Source organism: Gopherus evgoodei, chromosome 2 (assembly GCF_007399415.2).
Source record: "Gopherus evgoodei ecotype Sinaloan lineage chromosome 2, rGopEvg1_v1.p, whole genome shotgun sequence".
NCBI lineage: Eukaryota > Metazoa > Chordata > Testudines > Testudinidae > Gopherus > Gopherus evgoodei.
The window spans coordinates 192,873,986-192,901,825 of record NC_044323.1 but is presented as its reverse complement, the minus strand read 5'-3'; the positions used below and the strand labels follow the sequence as shown (position 1 = coordinate 192,901,825).

Here is a 27,840-nt window from a genome sequence, read left to right as displayed (position 1 = left end):
AAACTGCTTCCTTTATGCTTCCTCCACATCTAATTCCTCACATCATTTTGCATTGTTGGGGCATACAAAAGCCATCTGAGTACCTTATACAGGGAATACTGGTGAAGGCACTAAAACTTTTGGAGACAGTGTAAAAAATGGAGTAGCCCAAAAACAGTGCACTATGAAGTAAATCATCAGCCTTACTGGCAGCGAGTGAAAAGCCTATGTCATTTTTTGACTCTTGCTCACTGCCTGTCCTTCCTGCTGCCCTGAACTGGTAAATTGCTTTGTCCAACATCACCTACAACACTGAGCAAAAGGACGGATCTATAAAATCATCCATCAAATTATCTTTAGCAGCAACAAATGGAGAATTCATCTGAATTTCCCTTGGATCTGTTTGGATTTATTCCTAGTGCTCAGATCAACATGCCTCCAGAAAAAAAGAAAAAAAAAAAAGAAGGGTAAAAGCAGGCTTCTTGAATCATACTGCTGCCTTTGCCTACACTTGGGCTAAATTCTGCTGTAGTCTGTACTTGCACAGTGGCTGGCACTTACTCAGACAAGCCATCCCAAGATCACTGGCCTGAGTTCATGTAACTTAGTGTGGTCCTGCAAGGGGAAGCATGCACAAGACAAGCCTGGTAAGTCTTCCCAGTTGGCTGGGATGTTCCTGGCTTCAGTCAGATTCTGCACCACTCCAGGCTAATGGCTGAAATCTGCTGATGTGAAGAGCAGATGAGACATTCTCTATAGTTAAGGCTGCTCTAGGAAGTCTTTCCTTGGGAGTCCTCAGTCTAACTGTAGAGAGACCTGGTTGGGATGACAATAACCATAAAGAACACAATCCTGCAAACCCCATTCCATGGCCACTGAGTTTGAGCTAAGGCTAGAGTGATGCTCATTGGGGCAGAGTTCTAGCCACCTCTCCCTGACCACAAGGGAATGAGCCAGGGGGCCGGCAGAACCAGGGCTGGAGGCCTAGTGAGCAAGGGGCAGGAAGAGCTCAGCAACCAGACAGGAGACAGCAAGTCCAGACAGAACATCCACAGCTGATAGCTGGAGTCAGAGAGATCCCCATCTCAGGGTAAGCTGCAGCCAGTACCAGGGGCAGCAACTCAACCACATCCCTCCACCCACTTCAGGACAAGGAGCAATCAGGGGCAAACTATCTCAAGGAGCATCCAGGGACTCCAACCCAGGGAGATGCCAGAACCAGCCAGGAGCACAGCGATTCCCAGGTTCATAAAGCTTGTCCCATGCTGCAGTCTTGCCAGGCATTCTTAAGGTCTCCCTCCTCAAAACTTCAGCTCTGACCTCAACATACCAATGGAATCTTAAGTACTACGCTGTTAGCTGTTAAGCTGACACCCCATCAGTGACTCACATATAGAGGGGCAGACTACTGTGCAAGCAGCTGTAGCACTGCTTTCACAAAGGTTTGTGGTATCAGGAGGGAACAATGCTGACAAGATTCTACCAAATACGTAGAATCCTCCCCCATATTAAAAAAAAAATGTAGAAAAGGTTAGTCTCCTGCTCAGCAGAATTCACGAAGGTATCAATACGTATTTAACCACTACAGCTGTACTACCCTGCTAAACTGCAGAAGCTGAGCCTGGTATTATTACACATATTGCCCGTTTGATGATAGCAGGCAAAAGGCTTGGCTGAAGTTGAGTAAGCCTGGGGAAACGTTCCAAAGTATCTGTCTAAAAATCGCTCAGACACCATAGTACCTGGAGGATTTCCCTTTGTTGCCCATCAGTTGGGCCTTGCTGAAAGGACAAAGAGCTCATGAAACAAGAAGATACCAAATCAAATACAAGAAGAATTCAGCTCTTCCCTCACAGAAGGCCTTATTTAGAACTGGTGGGGGAGGGGGTATCTCTGACACTTTATATGGTAAGGTACTTTAGGCTGCTCACTATCGTCCCCTTTTGCTTTTTGCCTACCAGACACCCAAGTCCATGGGAATAGTGGGGAATAGAATAGGGAGGGTTCTTCACTGCTTCAGTCCCAATTCTGGAGGCCAACCCTCTCTTCTGAAGCACAGTGCAGATAGGCCCTGGATAACAGGAAGGATCAAACAATACTTCCTTTAATGATCCTTACAAATCATAAAAACTAACCCCACAGTGGTAAGAATTAAGGGTCTTTTCCCATTCTGTAAACATGGGTTTACTTCTCCTGCATATCTGTCCCATGTTGTTTTCATAGGTTCTCTGACATTCTCACTTTACACATCGTTTTTCAGAACACCACAGTGGAATTCTATGGAATACCTTAGTGGCAGGAACCAAGCTATCTACTTGTTATTCAGAGCCACTTACATAAACTAGAGGAATCTGCTTCCTAGAGTTGCTGCTGAACTGTGGATTTAGAAAGAGCTGGCACACATTCTTTTGCCTCTTGTGTCCTAACTGAAAATGGGCCACTTACAAGACTAATAAAGCCTTTTCCTCTGCCTAGATAATCTTCCTTCCCTTGAGGATCTTCTATAGCACAGTGCTTGGGCAGATGATGAGCTATATGCACTAATCTCATTTCACAGCAAGGAAGATGGGTATCATTTTCTGACCTCTTCAAGAGTAACTCAACTTTGAAGGAAATACTGATGACACAGGTAATAGAGCCTCTCTCCAGGAGCACAAACATAAAGCCATCCATGCCACTCTGCTGCTCACCATAATGTTAGTCTGTGGTTGTAAGAATTTAAAAAGGTATAATCACAAAGGTGGGAAGCCATTTTAATAGTACAATTATTTTCTTAAAGGCGTGAAGCATCCCCAGCTCTTTCAAGCAATACTCTATGATGTGACCTACAAATACAGTATCCTGGAGAGTGCTATCTACATATATCGTCCAGCAGCCTCAAAGGTTTGTTGCAATACAACATCTGCTTAAAAAATATGTCCTCTAAAGTGATGATCCATCATGTTCTCTGCTTTGGGCTAGTCAGAGTCTGCTTATTACTGTAAAAGATGCATTTTTTTGGAACTCTCTGGGGACTGGAGAAGTCTTTCAGTCCAGCCTTAGCTACTATAACAACATCAGCTTTTCCCTGGCCACACATAGTCATACCTTTTGATGGTCTGCCAATCAAGGAAATGAGGGTCCCAAAGGTTTTTCTCATTTTTTGTCACAAAATAATTCAGGTTCAGGCAATGAGCACCTGTCTTGCAGGATAAGATGACACATCAGCTTTAAACTGTTGGAAGACTCCTGTTGCTTCCAGTTTTGTCTATTTTATTTCATAATTAGATGGGGGCCCTAATAAAGTAGGTTGGGGCAAACAGACCTTCTCCTAACTAAGTTTCATGATCTCTACTTCATCCCCATCCTTTTAGACATAACTGCTGCTTTTTCACAGTTGACTACACTTTTCATAACACCTTCACCACTCTGAGTTCCCATATTAATCTCTATTGATTCAGTTTCAACTCTGTCTTTCCACCATTTTTATCTTGTCCCCATACAGTCCTGTATCTTGGCTAACTCTTCCTGCATATCTCACCATCAATTTCAACTTAATGTGGGCAAAACTAAACTCCTTATCTCTTCTAAACCCTCTCCACTAACCCCTTCCTCTGATAAGGTCAACATTCTCCATCTTACTCAACCCCACAGTCTGGGGGTCATCTTTGACTCATCCTTCTCCTTGCCTCAAATATCCAAGTTGTTGCTAAGTCCTGCTGCTGCTTCTTACTCAACACCTTGAAGAACTGAGCTATTCTATCTATCCCCACAACAAAACCTCTCATTCACACTGACAACAAGCCTATAAGAAGCAATTTGGAAATACTTATGCTATTTAATACCTATGTATTTCTATTAACATAACTGCATATATGTTTTGCTGCCTCTACTCCCTACCCCACATCTTTTTGTCTGTCTTTAGGTTGTGAGATCATTAGGGCAAGGGATTGTACCTTTTTCTTTGTTTGGAAAATGCCTATCACATGACAGGTGCTATTGGAAATAAATCAAGATTACATTTTACCTTGAGAAGGTTAAAGAGGTCAATTTCATTAGTTTGCGATTCCTGCAGTGACAGATGATAGAAAATCTCCCCAGATCAATCCAACTGCAATATAGTAATTACTGTAATAGAGCTGAGATCCCAGCATGCAGCCTGCTAATTGTCTTCAGGGAATGCCAACATATACACCCTTATGTGGTAAGCCAGCTCTGCTCTCTGGTGTGGAGATGATATAGGGTTGTAGTTCCAGTCTTGCTCTCAGCAGAGTGCGGGCACTCAGAAAATGTTTGGTCCATGAACAGAGGGAGGTATCTCGAGTCATCCCGCTTTCCTCTGCACCTGTGCTGTCCCAATGCACAGTGTCTTCCAATATATGATGTTCTTAATAAAAGAGGTAAGCGTGCATTATAAATATTTCTGTTTTATCCCAGTGTCCCTCTAACTTTTTCTGAAACACACTGGGTCCTAACAAGCACACGTTAGTCAAAGCCCCCATTGAAATCAATAGGAATTTTACCTAAGAGGACAAAATTTGACCAGTATGGAACTGAACGATGAAAGCAAAAAACACAATAAGTGACTTGGAGGACAATGGATTGCTTTGTATGAAACCGATGAATTACAAAAACTGGACTGATGTTTTTTTACATGAAGAACAATCTGCTGTTTTTAAATTTGTTGGATTGCAAGTCACGAAGAGAATCAACTGTGAAAGGGTATCCTGCTTCAGACTCTTCACTCCAGTCCTTCTCTCCCCACAGGCTAGTTAAATCATACATTTTGGGAATTGCAAAAGAGAAATTCCTAATGTGTCAATGCATTCTCATCATTTCAGAGGGCTGCACAAATATTTCTATAGTTAAATACATGAGTATGGAGAAAAATGTACAGGCCAGATTGTGAATGCCCAAAAGTGAGCATTTGAGAGCACATGCATACGAATGTAAGTAAAAGGTTCACAAACAAGTCCAAAATGTATAATATACTGTGAAATATTGATTGAGGCAAATGTATATGTGCATTCCAAAATATCAAAGTGTTGTATGCAGCATGAGGCACTGTTAGAAGGGATCACGCTTACACAGATTACCATGAAATGTACACACTGTCAAAGCCTGGAGATCACTCAACAGACAGATTTTACCTGACTGACAAATACAAGCTGATACTTTCCAAAGGGTAATTTCCTTTAATTAGCTGTTTTCATGTAAGCAGTCTCTTTCTTGGGGTGGGGATGGCAATTTGTGCTGAGCTTTTCCACTAAGTGGTTTTGAAACACAAAGCTAAAACCTGTTTTGGCTTTATGATTTGCTCCCCCCCACCCCCTTTTTTTTTTAAACCATGCAAGAATTTATTCATACATTTTTGACAGTAAGAATACCAGGATGCAAACAGAAACACAACAATACACTACTTGATTATCTTCAAGAAGAGGTGACTTTGAGTCTGACAAAATTTTGGTCAATCTAAAACATTCACTATAGAAAAAATATTGTGGCAGAGAATCTTTTTGTCACCTGCTTTTTTAAGTATGACGAAAAATAAAGGCAAAAAGAGAGAGAGAGAAAAAAAGAGGGATGGCAGATACACTGAGAATCTGCAGTATAGATAATCATACCCTTTATTGGCTAAGTTACATTAGACTGCAACACTGTAAAAACCTGTTAAGGAGAGGAAACAGTAGATTGGTAGAGGTAGTAGAAAGTCTGTAACAGTCAGAAGATGGCTTACAGGAGTGTGTCATGCTAAAAAATCATCATGCTGTTTAAAAAAGCTGATCAAAACCAATTAACTAAATAAATAAAGAACACAAATCATTTTAAATACTATGGTCTAACTGAATTAAAAAATCAATACAATATAATGATAAAGAAGGAACAAGAAAGTCTGGGATTCACATCTGAAAGTGGCTAGTCTTTGAGGTTGGCTCTCTCTCACCAACTCCTCCCATTTCCTGTTTAATTATGTGAAAATCTCATTTCTGTGCTATACACAGCATATAATTATTTAAACTGATTTCCCTTACTGTTGTTCTTCATGTAGCTAAATTATGATTGTAACTTTGCTGATTAGTACCCCGGTAATGGCAGTGACAGCACTATCCTCGCCTCTGTCAGGTATTCTGGAAAAAAGTTCCAGAAAGCAACATCTGCTCTAAATATTAATTATGATTTTCCGCATCAGCTTGCAAATCAGGAAAAAATAAAAAAAACTACAAATGTACACTACACTTTTATGCCATTTTGGGTACAGAAGAGATTTTAATAACTAAAACACAAACAAATAAGATAAGCAACTAGCTTTCGTGCATTCCTGAACTGTCATCATTACTTTCATCAAAGAAAAATATGACTCAGAAAGCAACCAAAAAAGCTAGTGCAAACCCCAAAACGATGATCATTAATCCACACAGCAATTTTGTGTGTATGTGTCTGTGTGCGTGTACACAGTGGAATGTGTCTGGCGACTTCCCTCAAAATAACTTTACAAAACAGTCAATGACAGTCACTTATAACTATTTGCACAGACATTCCTAACTACACCAGGACTACAGAGAATTCTGGTATACATCTGGTGTAAAAGTATGAGAAAAAATTAGTAAAAAAAAAATTACATATGAAAGTTATATTTGCATTTTTGCAAGTGTTGCAAAGTAACAAGAACTGTCAAGTAATTCACAACAAGTAACAAGTAGTAGCCAGAACCAATTATTGACTAGGTTTAAAAACAAACAAAGCAAAATAAACAAACAAACAAAAACCCTAAAAAAATCCAAGCAAACAAAAAAAAATGGTTAGAACAGAAAAATCACGCTTTGTTTTTTGTTTTGTTTTTTTTTTAAACAAATCTCTGTGTCAGAAGCCCATTTACTACAAAAACAGCACTATTCCATTATTGTATTAAGTAAACTGTTGCTCTTGCCGGTATTAAAGGTTAGCATCATTTCTGTACATGTAAAATTATTGCTTTTTTTTGAAAAATATAATTAGCATGCTAGTTTTTTTTAATCCATTTCCTGCCTTTACAAAATGTTACAATTAAAAAAAAAACACCTAGTAAAGCTTTTGCAAAAAATTTCACAGAACATTTTCTTTCAAGGCAGCAGTAACTTTTGATAATGCATAAAATTATATGTGCAAAATCTGAAACTCTCAGAAATATTACCATCACATACAGTGTCACAGCAATGAGAAAAGAAAATATTTATATCTGTGGAATACATTTTTTTAATTGCTTACACTGCATGGTTTACCAACCTATGTGCCACAACCTCCACCTTGAAAACTTGCATTTAAAAGAGTTACTGTAGAAGAGGTATATAAAGCTCTTTTTTCCCTCCTAACACCACCAGTGATAACCAAGTACAAGACATGACACATTATATGAACATTAACCTGCCACCACAAAAGAAGTTACTCATCTTTTCAAAATGTCACCAAGCCCAGAAAGGAAGGGTAACTGGCTTGCTGAACAAAAATACAGGAGCGTCCAGTACCCTAAGGGCCTAGGTCAGCCTGAACTTGTTCAGCGACTCCTTTTCTATTAAAAAAGTACAGATCAGCGGCTTTAAACAGCTGAATAATTTTTTAAAACGTGCAGACTTCCTTTGTGCTCAGGTCAAAGAAAGTAGCCCTGTTACAAAAAAGGTCCTGAGAGTAAAACACCAAAGCCTATTTTTCTTAGTGTTCAGCCAGCTTTTTCTTTTCCAACGCAGAATATAAGCATTTCTGTGGAAGTGTTTCAGTTTCCATATTCACATACTATTAATGGTGCGCAGTCAAGAACAAGAGATTTAGAAATCCAAGTGGTCCCCAAACTGTAATGAAACAAACCATTGTAGAATGATGGTCTCCTCTTTAGTCCTTCATGAAGCACTGCTCTCCAAAGCACCAAATGCCACCTCTTTCCCCCTCCCCATCCTTCTTTTTAAAAGTTTATTTTTCCTCATGACAAGCAGTGGCAGTTTCATTAATTAATACTTGTTCGGCCCCCAAATCCACTGCTGTTTTTCAAATGTATCAAATAGTCATTCTGAGCATCAGGGAGGTTTTTGTTACAGTACTTAAATTCTTCACGCTGTCCAAATCACATATAGTTTAATTATTCCAGTGTCTCAAACTTATCTTGATTAATATAGATGCCTTGCACTGCCACAGTGCTTGCCAACTCCACTGTTTATTATAAAGGAAATAAGGAACCATGGGACTGATTAGTACGTCAATTTATATATATCTTGTGTAGCATCTTCATTTATTTTAAAATGATTAACAGTGCAGAGGCATCTCCATTCTAGCAGAGCACTGTTTTCACTCTAGTACAGTGACTCCAGAGATTTCATGGCTTGTAGGGAAGTTTTCCAGCTGTTCTTCTATAGGGTTGTTGGGATCATCACTTTGTAGTTGTTGGACTCGTCGATCAGGGTACTGGCTGTTGTCAAAGGGTACCCAGTGCACACACTGTAATGTGTTTTTAGGTTCCCTTTCTGAGAGGCACTGTATGGACAATATCTGCATTGGAATGGTCTCTCCCCTAAAAGAAAAAAGACAGAGAAAAGCTTATTCCTTCCCCTTGTTTTCTAAGTATAATCTTCCTATTAACACTACATCTCTGCTCCTATTCAGAACCATCATGCATATCTGAGCTACATTTTTTAGCATTATGCACATTAATTTTGACCTAATACATCACAAAGAGTTATTTTTTAATAATCTCCAGTGAGAGCAAAGCATGTCAGGCTCCTATAAACTGTTTGACATACTAGAATAGCAAATAATAGTGACTGAAGGAGCATTTAAGAAAAGGTTAAGAATGGCTGGGAGAGGAAGGACTCCAAAAAGCAGAATTCTTCAGTAACAAAAAGGGATTTATAACTGAACAGTTGGTTTTTTTTTTAAAGGGGAATTTGAGGGCCACGGAAGGAGAGAGAAAAGACAGGCAAAACTTTAACATAGCTCTGTCCAAACTTGTGAGGGATTTTTACCAATTTTCATAAATAATTACCACGTTGGAAAAGCAGAAAGGGATATTCTAAAAAATCAAGTGACCTGCAAGATAAAATTGGGAATAAATGGGAGCCTGTAGCTCCCAGGGTAAGCTTTAAAATGGCATTCAGAAACCACTGTATGAACAATGCAGTTTACAATCCTGATGACTAAAACAACATGGCAAGATTAATCTTACATAAATACATTAACCTTAAGCTAAAGTTCTGATGAAGTGAAACAGACCATTTTATATTAGCACGACATAAAATACGACACCCATGGAAAATCCCAGCAAGTTTCAAGCTGTGCCTATGGCAGCCTTGGAAATAGCTAAAGAAAGCCCAGCTCTGGTTGACATAATGTATTAAGTGTAACTCTTTTGTTAATAGATTTAGAAAATTCCTAATTAAAGCTGGCCCAAGATTCATGACATTTACCAGTCAAAGTCTGGGGTAAGTCAGAAAGATTTGCAACAAAATTAAAGAAAAAAAAAGCTGCTGTACAGACTGCAGTATATTTGAAATGTAGGAAATAGTAACTGAACGAGAGATGTGATAAAACTTCCTTAGTTGGATGCTGAATTTCCTGCAGTAAACTAAGAAAGATGTTTTACATTTTTGCACGGCTACATCATGCCTGAGAGACAGAGCCACAATTCCAAGAGAAAGCACTATCATTAAAACATCTCGCACTGAACCAGCCAGAGATACACTGGGGAAAATGGGAGAGGATTCTTTGTGCTGGGAGGGAGGGACACATCTTGCCCCAGTTTCTCTGGGTAAAAATTGTAAAAAGGACCCTGGCCTGAGGATGCAATTAGGGGTAATTCTGTAGCACAGCTAAACCAATCAGTACTTGGGGAGGAAGATTTGCCCTAAAGTTCCAGCTGCAATCCACCCACAGATAGAGTGCCACCAGTAGCACAGTAACATGAAAGGGGTTATCATCTTCCCACAAGATACAAAAGTACAGAGGGGACCAAGAGCTGTGGTGGTGGGTGGGAGAGGCTGACAATTCCCTTCCAAACAGACCAAGTTAGCAGAATTCTCCTAATTACAGGTTCAAAGAAGACAATCACTCCTAACGGCCAAATTTTCCTACACTGAGAGGAAATTTCAGCCTTCAGCAAATGTGAATATAAAACGGGAGCGTACAATTTCCATCTTAAGTGAAATAGCAAAAAAGTACATGAGCAGAGATCACACAAAATGTTATTTCCTCATGGTGGGGAAGGAGACTTCAAACTCTTGTAGGCAAATGCAGTCACCCCAGATTGGGGAGAGGGAGGCACTGTCACACCCTGTAAGCACTACAGTGTTTAGGGCACCTCGGTGCTTTTCAGTCAGCTTCATCTGATGTTATGCCCGCAAAAATATTCAAACACAAATGCCTGCTCACTTGCATTTGAACATGCAAATACAGTAGATGGTGGTCCACTAATGGATTCATCTGCTAAAAATTGAGAACTGAACAATTATGCAAATATGTTTTTGCAAGCAGAATATTAAAAGCTGCTGCTAAAAATGTGGCCCTTAAAGTGAGCACTGCCTTAGCTGTTGTGTGGCACATTTGGCATTTTTTAACATATGGAGATGGAACTATTTCTTCCAAAGGAGGAACTCTGCCATTTAAAATGGTGGGTTCGTCTCTCACTAGTGGAAAAAAATAACTCCTTTTAAGAAAAGGAGAAGGATGTCTTAGATAGACAAAACATAAAGCTATCAAATCAAAACTGGTTTGCACACCAAATCTCCCTTGTGAGGACTTTCACATGTTCTGCTACAAGATGATGGCACCTTGCAGGTTTCTGAACCTATATTTGGATAAATCAGTGTTAAATTACTGAAAAATATTGCAACACAGTGACAACTTTCTGTTTGGAAAGATTGCCTCCTTCAGTTTGAAGATAAGTGGGAAAATGTTGGGACAAGAGCTGCATTCACAGAAGTCATCTGTGATGTTTGTGAACTAAAAGACATACAGTATATGCATAATACTTATATTCAAGAGCAACAACCTACATGATTCCTGGATTATTTGCATTATAATCCACATCCATGAATGAGACAAATTAGGTTGCCATTTATTTGTTCATTATCTATTATTTTGATTAATGGAATTCTTGTTCCCAATATAACTATTTAAAAAATAACATTTGCAATAATGTGAAATGAACTATTAATCATGATCTTAAAAAAAAAAACCCAGTAAGGAACTGCGACATGACATTTCATGTGTGAGCAAAATGTTATAAATAGGACTTTTAGTTGCCATTAAAATCTGAAATGTATAAAATAAAGAAGTCAAAAATATTAATAATTTTTTTTTCCTGAGTGCTCTAGGATAGGCAAGGTAGTATAGCAAAAAAGACAAAAACACACTAAAGAAAGCAGCACTTCCCCCCCCCAACCCTCTGCCCCTCCCCAGACTCTTAACAACATAATGCTGCATTTCCCCCTTGGTCCTAACAATCCAGTCATCCCTCAAAAGTTTGATTATTTGCATTTATGGAGGATAGATACCGAACATTACAGAAAACATGTTATACAGCTATGCTGAAGATAATGAAGGTCCATGGCTACATCTTCTTACTGAGGTTACATGGCCTTCCATTGTAAAACCAATTTTAGTAACGTATTTTAAACTGAAAGGATTTCAAGAGCTGTGCTAGCTATATGCATACACTGCTGTCATTTGCAAAAGGATGATAGCCACTGGGTTCTAGCACCATAGGAGTAGATTGACAGAGAGATTTCCAATGACAAATATTTTTCTGATCAGCAGCTTTTAAAAACAGTTTATTACTTGTTTGTTTCAGTTGTACAAATCAGCATACTTGAGCAGAGGACTTAATGCCTATGCTTGAAGTACTGTAAAGATGCTTTAAATTACACGTATCATCCCAATTAGATGAGGAGTCATGATCTTGTCATCCAGCTTGCAAATCACACCTCCTTAGAGCAACTACTCGTCCTTTACAATTTTCTAGAGTATTTTGTTTAAACAAAATATTTGAGCATAGAACTAAGGATGGGCTGTGATATAGGTTAGATAATCATGTGTTGTTTTTAAAAATGAAACAGGAAGGGTTAAATGAACAGTATCTGTGCCAGAAATTGCTATCAATACTGATGCCATTTTTAAGGCAAACTATGGATGTTCCTGTGCCATAGAATTCATTGAAACTTTGGCCTTTTAGTATAATGCCACAGGATCCAGTTTTACCTGTGAAATCCATCGCTCGACACTTTATGAAACACATTGCCTTTAAAGTCATGGTGGTACACAAATCTGTCTATTCAGTCACAGTGATTGTTGCAAAAGGAAACTGGCTTCATTTTGCACCCATCATGTGATTGGAGTGTTCACGCTTATTGAATCATGTCTTTGGAATGCTATTTAGAGTATTCCAAATGTGATACATATTCATTGTGGAATATGCAATCTTAATTATGGATATATTCAGATATTTAGCATCTATAAGAATATTCAGCGTTTAATATGGCAGCATTTCAAGCAAATCTGCATGAGTTTGCACCGCCTGCATTAACACAGGTTACGCAGTGTGTATTTATTGTCCTTCGTAAAAGATTAGGAACTATACTAGGGTACTTAGGAAATGTATTTGGTGATAATGTCAATTTGTTTTTAGATGATGGTCATGCAAAAGCAGATAGAAGCAAGAAAGAATATTATGACTCAGGCACCCACCTAATTATTTCCTATATTTCATTTGGTTATATTTCTTCATTGATGGTGACACAAGAAACCCTTATAAAGTTATAGGCTAGGGCCAAAATTGTCAAACTTGGGTGCCTATAGTCTTTATAAAGGATCCTAAGTAAGCAGCCTACTTTTCAGGAGGTGGTCACCAGCTGCAGCTCCCAATAAACTGGTTGCTCACCACCTTAAATTAGGTGCCCAAATATGTATTCAGGTGCCTAATTTTAGACAACCAATTTTTTAGACTCGTGATAGTGCTGGCTTTAAATTATTCTACAAGAAAGTCCCCAAATAATAGTAACACTATTGTAAACTGCTACATCTGGGATGGCAGAACCTGCTCTCGCTCTCTCTTATAAGGGGAAGTTATTCAAAAGTTTCATTGTTTGAATAGAGAAGGGTCAGGGGAACTGTGGTATACAGTCTTACATTAAAATTAATTTTTTCCACTTTAAATAAGGCTCAAGGGAAGATTTCTTACCTGTAAGAAGGCAACATTATATTAAATGAATTCTCTTAATGTGAAAAACCTTTATTCTCAAGCTATTGCAAGTGACGGCTACTACTTTTTGCTGGGAGCAAGTGTATGGCACCGCTGAAAGTTGAATTGACTCTACACTGTCAACTCTCTAAGAATAGCTCCATCTCCAATTAAAAAAAACAGTGGAGTGACAATATTTTAATTGGGAAATAATTGTGTTGTCTGAGTGCTGGAGGCATTGTTCTCAATACAGTCTATGCTTCTAAAAGCTCCCAGAGTTACAGGTTGAAATTAAATTATACTCTAAAACCTCAGGGATTTACAGGTGAAATTTGGAGGGGGAGGGTATAAAGTCATTGTTTATTCTGAGGACATGGACAATAGACGACAGAACACTTTCATTTTAATTGATGAAGACTGACAAACTGAAACAAAGGCTGAAATTAGAGAACAATTGTGACAAAGAAGAGGAAGAGAACTATCTGTGGCTGACGGTGATCATACTGGAACCTCTGTGGAAGAGAGACTGAATGGCAATAGACTGAGAAATTGGTGAAGCTCACCTCTGCCAATCCTGTGGAAGTTGTTGCATAGAGAAATGTTGTAGCTCAGTCTGCTAGAACCAAGTCAGACCAACACTGACTAAGACTACAATAGCAAACTAAGTTTGCCATGGAAGAAATTAATCAATAAATTGCAGCACAGCATGAGTTTGCAAAGACAAGTAAGCTGTTACTCCTAGAAATGACCTTTTTACAATTTGTCTGTGTTTTAAAACAGACTTCCAATTGCAATCTTACTTTTTCTTTCAAAAAGCATTGCCTTCAAAACCTTTGATCTATGCCTGGGACAAGTCAGAAAAGTAAAGAGACGAAAGAGATCCAACTGCACACACATTTTAAAGATGCTTAGGTTTGCTAAATTTATGTTAATAAATTTATGAGAGCTCACCAAAGACCCCCATTGAGCCACACAGTGTTTCACCGTCTGTCAAATACTTTTATCAAGGAGTCATGCCTTTCTACCAATTTAATGGATCATCGATGTAAGCAGAACACTTCTGGACTGAATTCATCTGCAATCTCAATATGCAATTCTCTAATTATGGCATACCCTTGCAGTTACTATGTTCCCTTTCCCCTACCCCTCTCTCGAAAAATAAGCATCTTCATTGTGGAACAGGAGTTGCATTTCAGTTTTAAAAGGTCAGTGATTCCTGATTCAATTCAAAGCCCTACAATGTATGAATCTTATTATAATCACTGAGATTTTTTTTAATCACTAAGGCATACATTCATTAAATTATTAAAATAGGATTTGTGAGGGGAAGATACTTTACAGTCATGAGAATAAAAATAAGTTCAAGGGCATACATGGATTCGTGTTTGTGTTTCTAGTGATGGGTCTTGTTATAGTTGACAAAACCCTTTCATAGAGACTTTAAACAAAGTTGCTTCTTATTTTTCTGAAATTTCTCATATGAATTTATTTTTGATAAAAGGTGGCATGTTGACAGCCCTGGAGAGGGAAGTCCTGAGTTTATCCACAGAACAGGACCAGCAAGAGCAGCAGCAATTCAGCCCACCTCACAATAACCTGGAGAGACCTCTTCTAAAGGGGACAAGGCTCAGTCTCCATGACCCATTCGATCCCTGGTGCCTCTGCTCAGATTACCAACAAAGATACCAATTAGGATCAACTATGGTGATTGTTGAAGTGATATGAAAACTGAAAAATGGGCTGAGAGCACCAAACCCATTTCACACAGGGCAATGAGTGGTCATCAGATAATAGCAGCTTTGAGTTGCTACTGACCTGGGGTTGGTTTAGCACTAAAAGAAAGTTTTTTTTTATAGAGATGGCCTTGGCTATGCCAGTGGACTTATGGTGGCACAACACCCTGCTGTGACGGTGAGTGGGCTTCCAGATTAATCTCCAGCCTTTTTACCTCATAGGCCAACACAATGGAGGAGACTATTAAGAGTCCTCATGAAGTCCATATGAACTGCATGAAGCTGTGGTTTCCAAAATGACTTCTTGTGGGGATGGTTTTGGATCATTGACTCTAATGACACTTTGGATTAGGTCCTTAAATTTAATAAAGGTCTACATTCAGAGCTGGTATGGAATTGAACTCATTTTCCCCAAAGCTAAATTTGGCCCACACTGTTTTCAGGGGCTTGGTGGGAAGGGAAGGACTAGAATATTGTGGCAATAAAAAAAAAACTGAAAATAGGGAGAAAAAAAGGTAAAAAGCCATCATTCAAGATAGAAATTTGAATGAGAACTGCTTTTAAGAAGATGAAGCCCAGAGCCCACTTGCCAAGGCTGAAGAAGGGTGTGGGTAGATAAAGTGGTTTGTTTTATTTTAATACATAAAAAGCCCAATTCAGAGAACTGAAAAGTGTCTGTCAAGACAGGAAACATTGTATATTAGAAACAGGAAAGCACACCACCACACAGAGTCCACAGAAACTGAAAGGTAAGAGCCTTTCAAAGGTATCAGCTATAGGATATCACGATAGGAATACTCTTCAGAAAAACACAGACCAAATGTTATTTGTGTTCTCGCAGAAGGTAACTTTTTAGGTGTAAAAGCAAATCTGTCTCTAGAGATTCTTAAAATATGATCTTACACTTATATACCATTTTGTGCATTATACAATTACCCTTCCCACCCACCCCCAATACACTGTTAACATCTTTACCTATGCATTAACTATCTGACCCACAATTAACTGTCTTCTATATGTAACAGTCTTTGGTAAAATGCTAAAAAAGCTTAGGATCTAAAAATCAAAGCAACGCTGTTATTATTTACATATTTGTTATAAAACAGTCAGTGCTTTACTGATGAGTATCACTGTGCAACTTTTTCCCAGCTACCACATTAAAACCCAAACACCCAATTAATTGTAAAACATACTTGTTTTGGGGCATCTGCAGAGGTGGTGTGAACTTCAGTACCTCGGAGTCCATTAGACTCAAATACCACTGTGGGAATAAGGGGGCTTGTTAACAGATGAACATTCAAGCTTCGTTAGTGTGTGTACATTATTTGAGACCATTACAGATTAACCACATTCAAAAAAAAGACACCAGCTACTAGCCTGTGGCCGGAAAATACCAATTTACCGTAACACTTACTGTAAGAGAATGTGCTAATGGCAGCCTAGGGGCACTGCCCTTTTTAATTCAGACTTCGGTGCTGAAGAAAGCAATCACTGACAACATTAATTATCAGTGTATGTGTAGAGGGACCCTCTTCTTGCATTACTTACCATTTGGCCTCCGTCATTTTGCATCAGACTGGCTTATGTATGCATCATTCACACTTCTCAAAGAGAACCCACTAGTCTCACTGTCTCATGTAATGCTTATGAGGTATCTTGACACTGGTAGCTTTAGCGGGCTACGTTCTCAACAGTAGATCATTCTAGGGTAAAAATGGCTGACAGGGATTTTAGAGTTTATAACTGACCAGTCTGAGGAGGATCTGTTTTCATACAAAACTGTTCCAGTCAATAGCAATGATGAAAAAAAAAGCCTTATGTTCTACTGAAAGGGGCTACTCTGATTTCAATTTGTGCTGGTGGCAACAGAATTCATTAGCATATTCATTTCTGAGTATCCTACTCTCTAATTAAAACAAAGCATTTGCAAACAGGCTTATTTCAATTTTATGGAGTCGGGGGCGGGGGGAGGAATGTCAGGTATGGAACATGTAGAGAACAGGAGCAATACCAATCAAAATCAAAACCTAGGGTATTGCATATTGGAAAATATTTAAATTATTTAGGTTAGTATGGGAGGTAAAACTAAATTCAACATTCTGTTAGTGGGTTAAAAAACAAAACAACTGGTGAGAAAAGATACCTGTGTGGGACCTCATGTGAGTCCGGAAGTGACTGTGCTGGTTAAAGCATTTTCCACATTCTATGCAGACATAGTCTCCTTGGCGTGTTTGTGTCCTAAGCATCCCTGTGGTAGATAGGAGGGAGAAAAAAGGAGGGGGGAGCAGAAAGTTGAGAAGAAAACATTATGCCAGAAGAAAACATCATTAGTATGTCTAATGTGTCATTATGTGAGGCTACCTTCAGGCCCTGGATGACAACTGTCAGCCTTCATCTAGGCACTGGCTGACAGGCCAGGCACACACAGGACTGCAAGAATGCATAAATTACATTGAATTAAAAAATGCTCCCCATGATGTGCCCGCACCAGGACTGGCATGTCAGGTGTGCGCTTTTCAGAGCAGCTGGATCCACTTTTCAGCCATCACCCAGCTTTGTCAAGCAGTACATCAGGCAAATCAAAGTGACTCCAGCGTGGCGGAGACAAGTCACATGGATAATAGGAAGTGAGCAGAACCAGAGCCCGAATGTCCCCCCCGGGCTGCAATACCTTGGAGACAAATACAGAGTGAGTGGAGCCATCACAGACTGATCAAACCTTTAGCCCCTGCTTACCTGCCTGCCGGTGCTACTTTGACCTCAGACCTCTGAGGCACAGACGAAAGACATCAGTGAATGAAAGTGTCATTCCGGACATTATGAGCTAGTAGCAACACAGCAGCCTTCTACCAGCCCTTGGTAAACATGTTTTCTAGGCCATTAGCATTTGTGGAAAACTACTCAAACCTCTCCTTTTTTTCCAAAGGTCAGTTTACAGTATCTGACTTAAAGGGCTGGTCTTTGTCTTTTTGCTGCTGATCAAAAAAGACACATTTGACTTTTATTGGGCATTTCTTTAAAATGTTTGAACATCTTTTCTATTTTGGTAAGAAGCCCTCCTCAAAAGGGAAGAATTGATGTTTAATTTACCATTGGAATGCCTGGGCTTTTAAAGCAAATTCTCAAGGGTTTGTCAGTGAAGGTTCAGCTCTTTTTTTTTTTTTTAATTGGCCAAAGCACAGAAAAAAAAAATTCTAACAAAAAAGTGACAATTGTTAAAAAAGCACAATTACACTTTTAAATCAATTACAGCAAGAAACGGTGATATGTCCAAAATGTGTACAGTTGGTGTAATGCCCACAAAAAAAAGGGCAAAGAAGATTAGGGACCAGGCTGTCTTTCACTCTTTGTATAGCCTGGTTGAGGCCTCAAGTTTTACCATGTAAATGATGATTAATAATAATTGGCTCATTATAAAATTAGTTCAAATGACCTGCTGTACCAGTATTTCCTCTCTCTTCATTACAGCACCCCCTAATATGTTCCTTTCCAACACATCACTTCTAGGGAGAGAATACAGAACCACACTGGTTTAGCAAAGCCTAATCCTGCTCACCATTACTCACATGAAACTCCCAGAGAATCAGTAGCGGAAGTTCTGTGTAGTAAAGATGAGCAGCATTAAGTTTAGGCAAAACTCCCACTGATTCCTTGGGAGTTTCATTTCAGTAAAGTGAACAGGACTTTCCCCATGATCTATGAAAGATTAAAGCAGATTTTCTAGCAGCGGTCTAGCAGATTTTCTAGTTTCTAGCTAACAGACTATAAAAACCCTATTAGCATCTGTCCCCAATAATACAGAAGTAACTATGGCTGCAATCCGGAGACCAAAGCTAAAAGCAGTGCTTTAAGGGACCCTGATATGGTTTCCCATGAAATCAGTGCTGTTTTCTCTAAACCATTCATTTTGGGACTAAGGCCATGTCTACATCTAAAATTTTGCAGCGCTGGTTGTTACAGCTGTATTAGTACAGCTGTATAGGGCCAGCGCTGCAGAGTGGCCACACTTACAGCAACCAGCGCTGCAACTGGTGTTAGATGTGGCCACACTGCAGCGCTGTTGGGCGGCTTCAAGGGGGGTTCCGGGAACGCGAGAGCAAACCGGGAAAGGAGACCAGCTTCGCCGCGGTTTGCTCTCGCGTTCCCCGAACCACCCTGCAAACCGCAGGGAAGGAGACCTGCTTGCTCGGGGTTCCGGGAACGAGAGAACAAACCGGGAAAGGAGACCAGCTTCGCCGCGGTTTGCTCTCGCGTTCCCCGAACCACCCTGCAAACCGCAGGGAAGGAGACCTGCTTGCTCGGGGTTCCGGGAACGAGAGAGCAAACCGGGAAAGGAGACCAGCTTCGCCGCGGTTTGCTCTCGTTCCCCGAACCACCCTGCAAACCGCAGGGAAGGAGACCTGCTTGCTCGGGGTTCCGGGAACGAGAGAGCAAACCGGGAAAGGAGACCAGCTTCGCCGCGGTTTGCTCTCGCGTTCCCCGAACCACCCTGCAAACCGCAGGGAAGGAGACCTGCTTGCTCGGGGTTCCGGGAACGCGAGAGCAAGCCGGGGAAGGAGACCAGCTTGATTACCAGAGGCTTCCTCCTTCCACAGAGGTCAAGAAAAGCGCTGGTAAGTGTCTACATTGGATTACCAGCGCTGGATCACCAGCGCTGGATCCTCTACACCCGAGACAAAACGGGAGTACGGCCAGCGCTGCAAACAGGGAGTTGCAGCGCTGGTGATGCCCTGCAGATGTGTACACCTTCAAAGTTGCAGCGCTGTAACTCCCTCACCAGCGCTGCAACTTTCTGATGTAGACAAGCCCTAAGTCAAAATACATCTTATATAGAGGAAGGACAATCTCATGGTTAAGGCACTGGACTGGGACTCAGAAGACTTGGTTCAATTCCCAGTTTGGCCACTGATTTCTTATGTGGCTTTGAGGGAGATGTTCAATTTTTCAGTGTCCCAATCCTCCACTAGTAAAAAGGAGATAACTATATATCTTTTCTCCCAGCCTTTGCGTGTTTCCTCTGGTCAGACTGTAAGCTCTCTGGGACAGGAATGGGCTCTTCTGATGCCTAGGACAATAGGCCCCGATCTTGGTTGGGGTCTCTCTAAGTGTTATTGTAGAATAACCAACAATAACTACAGTCACAGCAAGAAAGAACAATTTAGGTTTATTTTCTCATCAATCCACACATGCCACTCATGTTAAAGTCAATGGGAGTCACTCATTAGGATATGATACAGATGATCCTAATGGTCCTGTCCAGAATTACAGTCTATTATCCTGGCCACTTCAGAAACTAAGGCCTGATCCAAAGCCTTCTGAAAAACAATGGAAAGACTCGCACTGATGTCAATGGGTTTTAATGCAGGACTTGAAGTTCTTTTGGCTAACCATTCTGGGCCCAATCTTAGGAGTCATGATTGAGTAAAAAGTCCTGTTTCAATCAATCTATTGAGGAAATCAGGAATTTTGCCGGAGTAAGGACTTCAGGGTCAGATCTTCTACATTGTGCACTCACATAGCTAGTGACAACATTTATTTTGGGTTCAATATTTCTAGCTACATCTTTGCTCCATCCCTCTGCCTTAAAGCTTTAGCCAACCTCAGCACCAGAACAGCTAGGGTTCTTTTGTTTTGTTTTTTGAACGTCTAGCTGCATACAAATAATATTTAGCTAACCAGCTGTGGAAACCAGCTCAGATATGTTTACATTTTAGTAAGGGGAGAAAACATATCAGTTCACCTCATAATGAAGATCATATGTGAAAACATTTTAAATGATGGCTAACTGCTGTGTGCTAAGATTCTAGAGCTTAAACTGCTTTAAGCACAAATAGTGATTTGCCTATTGAACATGACACTTCTAGAAGAGAGGGTCCATTGCAGTATTTTTTTTCTTACACAGCGTGAACTCTGCCAGCTAGCCTACTGCACATGAATACGTAGCCTAAAAATTCATTTAGCATCTCCCTCTACCCCTTCCGGTTTGCTTTCTGGCTATTATTGAAAAAAAGATGGAAGAACCAGACTACTTCCACATATTTTTGTCGTTGTTTGATTTCTTTCAGAGAGAGATCATAAACTTTTGGTATTTTAACACCTTGTCTTGATGGACACCATTGTCACAACACATTGCCTCTGTGAGATCATCTCTCAGGACAAACTATACTTGAATAAGAGGGGGGCAGATGACCACAGGTGTCTGGAAATTAAGTGATGCAAATGAAAGTGGCTATTTTCATGGGAGCTCCTGTGAAACCAGCACTCAGAGCTGGTCTCAGGGGAATCCCAGGGGAAAGGGTGCACCTGCTGCTGTAATACGTCCTCCCTAGTACAATGATAGTTGTAAATAACCCTGTGAATAAAAAAGAAAAATCACCTTTACCAAACTTAAATAAAAACAACAACCCCTTTTCTCCTTAAGTAGTAATCAAACTATCTGGGCCTTGATGCAAAAGCCCTAATGTCTAATACTAGTACCACAGGAGTACTTTCAACTCTTATCTCCAAAGAATCAAAGAAACACCAGACTACTAGCAGAAAACAGAACTGAGCATCAGTCTCATGTAAGCAGATACAGACAATTTAAAATATAAAAGCAAAGGCTACAAATATGATGCAGCTACAAACATGCTCCAACACACACCAAAATGCCTGAAACGGAATATTCTATTATGATCAAGGCTGATCTATTGCATGAGGCACTGTACTAAATATCCAGAATTAAGAGGCTTAGGGACAACCTATGTAATTGGCAGAACAACCCTAAATTCTTCATAACGGTAACACAATCTCTCTTGGCAAAATTGAAGCCTTGTTTGTGTAATGCATAATAAAGACTCACTGGGATAATTCTGTCCTCGATTGGGACTGACTGCATGTAATTGAGGGAAGAGTTGAGCTGAGCTTTGCTACGTTATTCTAACAGCAGTTTTCATGTGCAGCAGTTTTACCTTTAGTCCTCTGAAAAATATACAGTGCCAAGACAATTCCTTCCTTCCTTCCTTCAGTGACCTGCAAATTCTATATGAAATGAGCTTAAGAAAGCTGTTCAAAGGCCACATACAAGAAAACCAGGCCACAAAATTCTAAACCTTGGCCATAACAAACATTTCTAGGTTAAGGAAGAGATTTCAAAGGCACAAATGGGAACTAGGCAACCAACTCTCATTGAAAGACAAAGTACACCTAACTTCCATATGTGCCTTTGAAAATCTCCCCCTAAAGCAGTATTTACACAGTAAAATCCTACTTCAAAAAAAAGTAGATCGGCAAGTAAATCCTTCCTATAGAACTCCTCCTCTGCCTGGCTCTGCCCCAATATTTTTTGTGCCTCATCTGGTTTCTGCAGTCATTAATGTCATGTTCATGGTGCTCCTCATGTTCCTCTCCATCTTGGCTAGCATAGTTGGGAAGGAGCTTATTGTGTCAACCAGATCTATTCCTGGCAGTCTTACATGACTTGATGTTAAATAAAGTCACCAGGAGGTAAGGTACCCAAAGTTGCTAACATTGACAGAGCTGAATTGGCATTAGTAGCAGCGGAAATTTTTTAGAAAATGTCCCTATGAGCTGAGAGGGCCAAATGAAAAATAGCCTGTAGTTAACCAACAAATTGAGCATAGATGACACACAAACAAGCTACTGTGACAATGTGTTCCTAGAAACGGGGAATGTCCCTGTTCCCCTCCTGCTTTACTGGAGCAGGTGCTTAGTGCCAGCTTTTGTAAACCTTTTTACACTCTGGGGCCAACTGAAGGAAACATCAACCAGTCAAGAAGAACATCACCACCACCACCCAGCTCTTATCTAGCACTTTTCATACATAGATCTCAAAGCGTTTTACGAAGAGAGATAGTACTATTAATTACCAATTGATTAAGCAGAACAGACAACAGGTTGGTCAAGATGTGCATGTCTAGGACCATGTCTTGAGCAGACTCATGTTGCCATCCTGCCTCCCAAAAGACCTCCCAGCAAGCCTGTAACCCAGCAGTATGGGTCTTCTTTCCCTAGCCACACCATGACGGCTAAAATCATCATGTACACACCTTCCAGGCATTCCACCAGAACTGTCTCTATACGGTCCTCTTCCCCAGCTACAACTGTCCTGGTTTTACATTTCTAAAATCTAGCAACTGTAACTTGACAAAACAGAAAGCATTACGCTACTTCCTCCCCTAACAGATGATGTGTCCAGCTCCTTTCAGCTCCGTGAGTGAAAATCTTGATCTCCTATAGTAAAGATCTGACAAAGGGGTTCTGTTTCAGTTAAATTCATTTTAGAAAGATTCATGTTGCACAGATCCTACTGAAAGAAAAGTGAAAAAAAAATCTTAAAATTTATAAAAAAAAGTTTGCTTCCAGGGTTTTTTCCTCCCTAAAAGTAAATCTTCAGTTTCCACAGACACAAGCAAAATCTGGCAGGAAGTCAGAGAGAGACGTTGGTGATTAGTTTCAAAACAAAATAAGTGGTTTTTTTGGAGGGGTGGGGAAGGGTAGAAGCAGATGGAAGGAAATTCACGGTACTTTTTTTTAATGCTGCTTGTAAAAGTACATTAAAACAAATTAGCCTCTGAACTTTAAATTGGCTATTTATACATATGCTCTTCCTGTCAGAGTAAATTGACAGATACATTTTTGTAAAATTAGACACATACAAACAGCCCAAGATAGTAATATTTTCCAAGTGACTGTCTTCTTTTGAAAGATATGGACAATGAAGATCTTAGGATTCTTTGTTTAGAAGATGTGTAAGTATGTCTATCTGTTCCTGGAAAAACTGTGTGGAAAGGAAACTGAACAAGATAACCAAAACAGCATCAGGAATTAAGCCCTAGAGGATGTTTATTTTGCCCAAAGTGAAAAGTTATGATCTGTGCCAGGACCAGCGGATCACTAGGATCTTAGTGTGACAGAATATCTATGTAATTCTAGCCTACTTGAAGCAGCGGGACAAAGGACTGGTAACACTCTATGAGGAAACAAATACATTTGACCTGTGATAGAAATGTCACACAGTGTGTGGGAGGGGAATCTACCATCCTACTGTACATGAGGAAATCTACTCAAACCCACTCAATGTTGCTAATATTCTGAGTAAGAGAGTTATCAATTATGTCTACATGTACACTACGAGCGAGAGGTGTGATTCCCAACTTGTGTACACATTCTCGTGATAGCTCTCACTGAGCTAGCACAACTATAAACAGTAGTGCAGCTGCAGTGCAGTGGCAGCACCATGCTAGCTACTCCAGTACAAACCTGCTTGAACCACCGGGGCACGTAATCAGGCCCGCTAGCATGTGCCGCCATTGCCACTGCCTCTTCTACAGCAGCTACACTACTATTTATAGCATGCTTGCTCAGATGAGAGCTAACATCACAATCCTAAGCTCATAGCGTAGATGTAGCCTGAAGGACAAGTAGAAGGACAAAATGGGAAAACAATATTATTAACTGAAACAAAAAGCATGTAGAAGCCTTACCTGCATGATCCAGCACAGGGCTATTGGCACCCCAGGTTTGGTACAACGAAGCAAGGTCCTTTGGAATGTAGGTCTTAAAAAAAATGTCCAAACGTTTCTCGTGCCCCTCTGATGCTGGTTCTTGTTTGATGGAGTGTAAAGCTGGAGAAGCTCCTGCTGTGCTAGGCTGAGGCTGCATTAGTGGACTCGCTCTTGCTCCTGTTGTGCAGTTTGCCAATGTCCTCATCTCATTCCCAGCCTTGGTGTGAGATTCCCGTTGAGGCACTGACGGATCTTCATGTTTACTGTACTGCTCAGTTTTACACAGAGGGTGATACTGAGGCAGTGGGTTGAATTTGGCTTTTATGGGGTCAGATGCACAATGCTTACTTGAAGAGTGAAAAACAGCACTTCCTTGGGGAATCATGTACTTCTCTACCTGTTTACTGTTGGCAGGCTGTGAGGTGGGCCTTGAGACGACTGTCTGGGTGGGTGTTAGGCTTCTGCTAAAGCTTGCCGCTTGCATCAGTTTGGAGTTTACTTCATATTTAGCTTTAAGTTGAGACTGTTGTGCTGCTATGCTGTGCTGCTCCTGGGTATGGTTTGATTTGGGCTGCCTGTACCCATCAAGACCTGATGAACGTGGACCACCGTGGCCAAACGAATGGCTGTCCTTAGACTGATGCATACTACCAGGCTTTGTAGTCATCCCAACAGGGGAAGAATTGCTTTTGGATCCTGGCAACGCACTTGGTATTTGAGTGCGTGTAAACCTGGCAACAGGCAAAGGTGGGCATTCTTTACCACCAAGGGATGGAGGAGGACCAGTGCGTCCACTTCTTGCCAGAAAAACCAAGTTGTTTTTTATACTCTTGAATCCATTTTGTTGAATCCATGGTGGAGCCATCGAGTTACAGCTGACTTTGTGCCAAATTTTTTTGTGCATCCACAGGACTTCAGGGTAATAGGTCTTATGATTGCAGTAAGGACACAGGTGGACAATCAAATCAGCCTGCAAAGATGAGGTAAAACCCTTATTGCATGAATCTGCCCTCGTTGATTTTTCACTTAAATCTAGTGGAACCATATCTTGTGCCTCTCTCCCTTTTTCAAGAACAGGGTGCTCCCTGCACAAGTCTGAGAAATTTTCTTTAGGGTGACTAGCCTGCTTTTCCAATGAGGTTTTCAAGTCTACTACCGCATCTAAAGATGTCTGGCCCACTCCTGAAGCAAAGTCAGCAGTACTACTGGAGCAAGGAAGCTCTTGTCTAGGTTGAAATGCTGGCATCTTTAAGTTTGAAGAATTTCTCTGAACTTCATACTTTGGAAAGGGACGTTTGATATTGTTTTCCAGGGTAAATACCAAAGTTGATAGCTCTGGTTTAGATTCATTGGCATCTTTTTCTCTAGCATTGTCACTTCCAAATTTAGGAAGCTCTTCTACCTGAGATGTTACCATTGGTGCCCCCTCTTCAGAAAAACTGCAGTGATATGGCTTTTTACCTGAACAGGACAATCAAAAAACAAAATTACCAACTTATATCAAAATCAAGAAATCAAATTCAAGATTAAAATAAGATACAGAGAGACAGAGAGAGGTGGGGGCGGGGAGTGCAAACATTAGGAAGTTATTCTGTTATTAGTGTCCTATAAACTAAATGTATTATAAAACCAAGAAAATCATTGTACTAAGACACAATAGCTCAATTTACTTTGAAAGCATCACTCTGAAGTTTGGATAAACTATCTAATGATGCATGTTCATGACATTTTAAAAGGAAGAACAATTTGATAATCCAAACTTGTTAAAATTCAGAGAGTGAGAGAAAGATAAACAAATATGCAGCCATTTAAAGCTTTAACAAAAATAAAGATAATGGAGCCAGATAAGACTGAACTAGTTAAAGGTCTGTCACTGTTTTCATTACAAGCCTCTATTTTCAAAGGGTTTATAACTCAGCCATAAAAAACGTCTCTACACAAAAACCTAGCATATAAAGGTCTTATATAAGTACTGCGGCACATATAGCATATACCATAAATCCTTCCCTTAACAGAGACCTTTGCAATACCCAGGTATAATAGGATGAGGTAAACACAGCCTAAATTCTGAATTTCCTGGCTTTTGTTAGTTTAAAAGCAAATGCAACTTTATTTTAACATAGTTTTATGTTTGTGTTGAATTTTAGGAATGCTTGTGATTGCTGAATTTGCTGATTGGTATGGATGCCTAAAAAATCTGACTAAAACAGGATTTCCAGTTTTCTGTTTTCTCTTTCCTTTTGTCCACCCTTCCTCCCATCCTCAGACATGCAATGAAAGTAATATTTTATCTAAGATATAGTTCAGAAATGGAACATAGTTGGTAGATTTTATAGAAGTTCAGGGGAAAAACAGTACGATTTAGATTACTTACAATGTTCCTAAACTCCAATAGTTCTCAAAATGCTTATCTTTAAGAGCTACTGATAAAGTCTTTGAATCCCTTCAGATCAGTTCACAACCAATTCCACAGAGGTTTTCATCACAGCAGTAATGCTTACTTCACTGAATCCATTTAACATGTAACAGAATTGAGTCATCTGACAAACTTTCAGTTTCAATTAACATGGAGTTAATGAGCCACTGTTAGGCAAGTGTGAGGGGACCATGTTCCATCTAAAATGTCAACAATCCAAAGTGATCACCATAACTGGGGGAGTAGTGAAGATGGGGAATGACTGAGCTGTTCTACAGTTGCATATCCTCTGACATCAACTCATAAAAGCCAATGTTTTAGAAAATCAAGCACTGTTGTTTAATATAACATTGGCGCCATAGGCATTATTCTAAACTTGCACAATGTAAAAAGTATGTTTTAGGCTGAAGTTTCACTGCAAATAAAGTCTATTTAGCCCCAGCTTTAATTCAGGCAAAGAGTCTTAAGCTTTTGTTAATTCAGTGTAATTAGATTAAAAATAACCCATAAATTTGCAATCTTATACAGGTTGAATGCTCATTCTGTTAAGATCATTTTTCTTTCAAATTCTCAAAGGAATGAAGTCTAGAAAAAAACTTGTGCTTTCAGAAGACCTTCCTCCCTGTAAAACAGGAAAAACATGAACACAACCAGCTAAATGTATAATTTGAAACAAAGACACTGCTGCAGGAATGTAATTTGACACTGAACATCTGTGTTATTTTCACACATCTGTCCAGTATTTGTGAACTAGATCTTAGGCTTCCAAATAGTGAGGTCCTTTGACCAACATGCTAAATAATAAATTAAAGTAAATAATAAAACATTCAATTGTAGTGATAATCAATAGAGACTGCACCAGCCTAATGGACAAGTTGAGAGCAACATACAGTAAGTAAGGGGTTCAAGACAAACTGTGGAACTGTTGCTCGATGGGACTGTGGAGTTGGGAAACACTGGCTGCCACTTAATCTGAAATAGATTAGGATGCTAAATGGATACATGAAATAGAAGCCCATTGCTCCTGCAAAG

The 27,840-nt window shown here is 39.9% G+C and overlaps 1 protein-coding gene across 3 annotated transcripts in view; it reads right to left on the bottom strand.

The window, feature by feature from the left end:
* Positions 1-8,319: 8,319 nt before the first annotated feature.
* Positions 8,320-27,840, bottom strand: part of ZNF516 (zinc finger protein 516) — a 140,882-nt gene continuing 121,361 nt past the window's right edge. For all 3 annotated transcript variants that reach the window (XM_030552623.1, XM_030552622.1, XM_030552621.1), the window contains 4 exons: positions 24,372-25,853; positions 17,030-17,134; positions 16,080-16,147; positions 8,320-8,494 (listed from right to left, as the gene is read on the bottom strand). In XM_030552623.1, the coding sequence (XP_030408483.1) occupies positions 8,435-8,494; positions 16,080-16,147; positions 17,030-17,134; positions 24,372-25,853 (1,715 nt within the window). In that variant the 3' untranslated portion in view covers positions 8,320-8,434. The remainder of the gene's footprint in view (positions 8,495-16,079; positions 16,148-17,029; positions 17,135-24,371; positions 25,854-27,840) is intronic.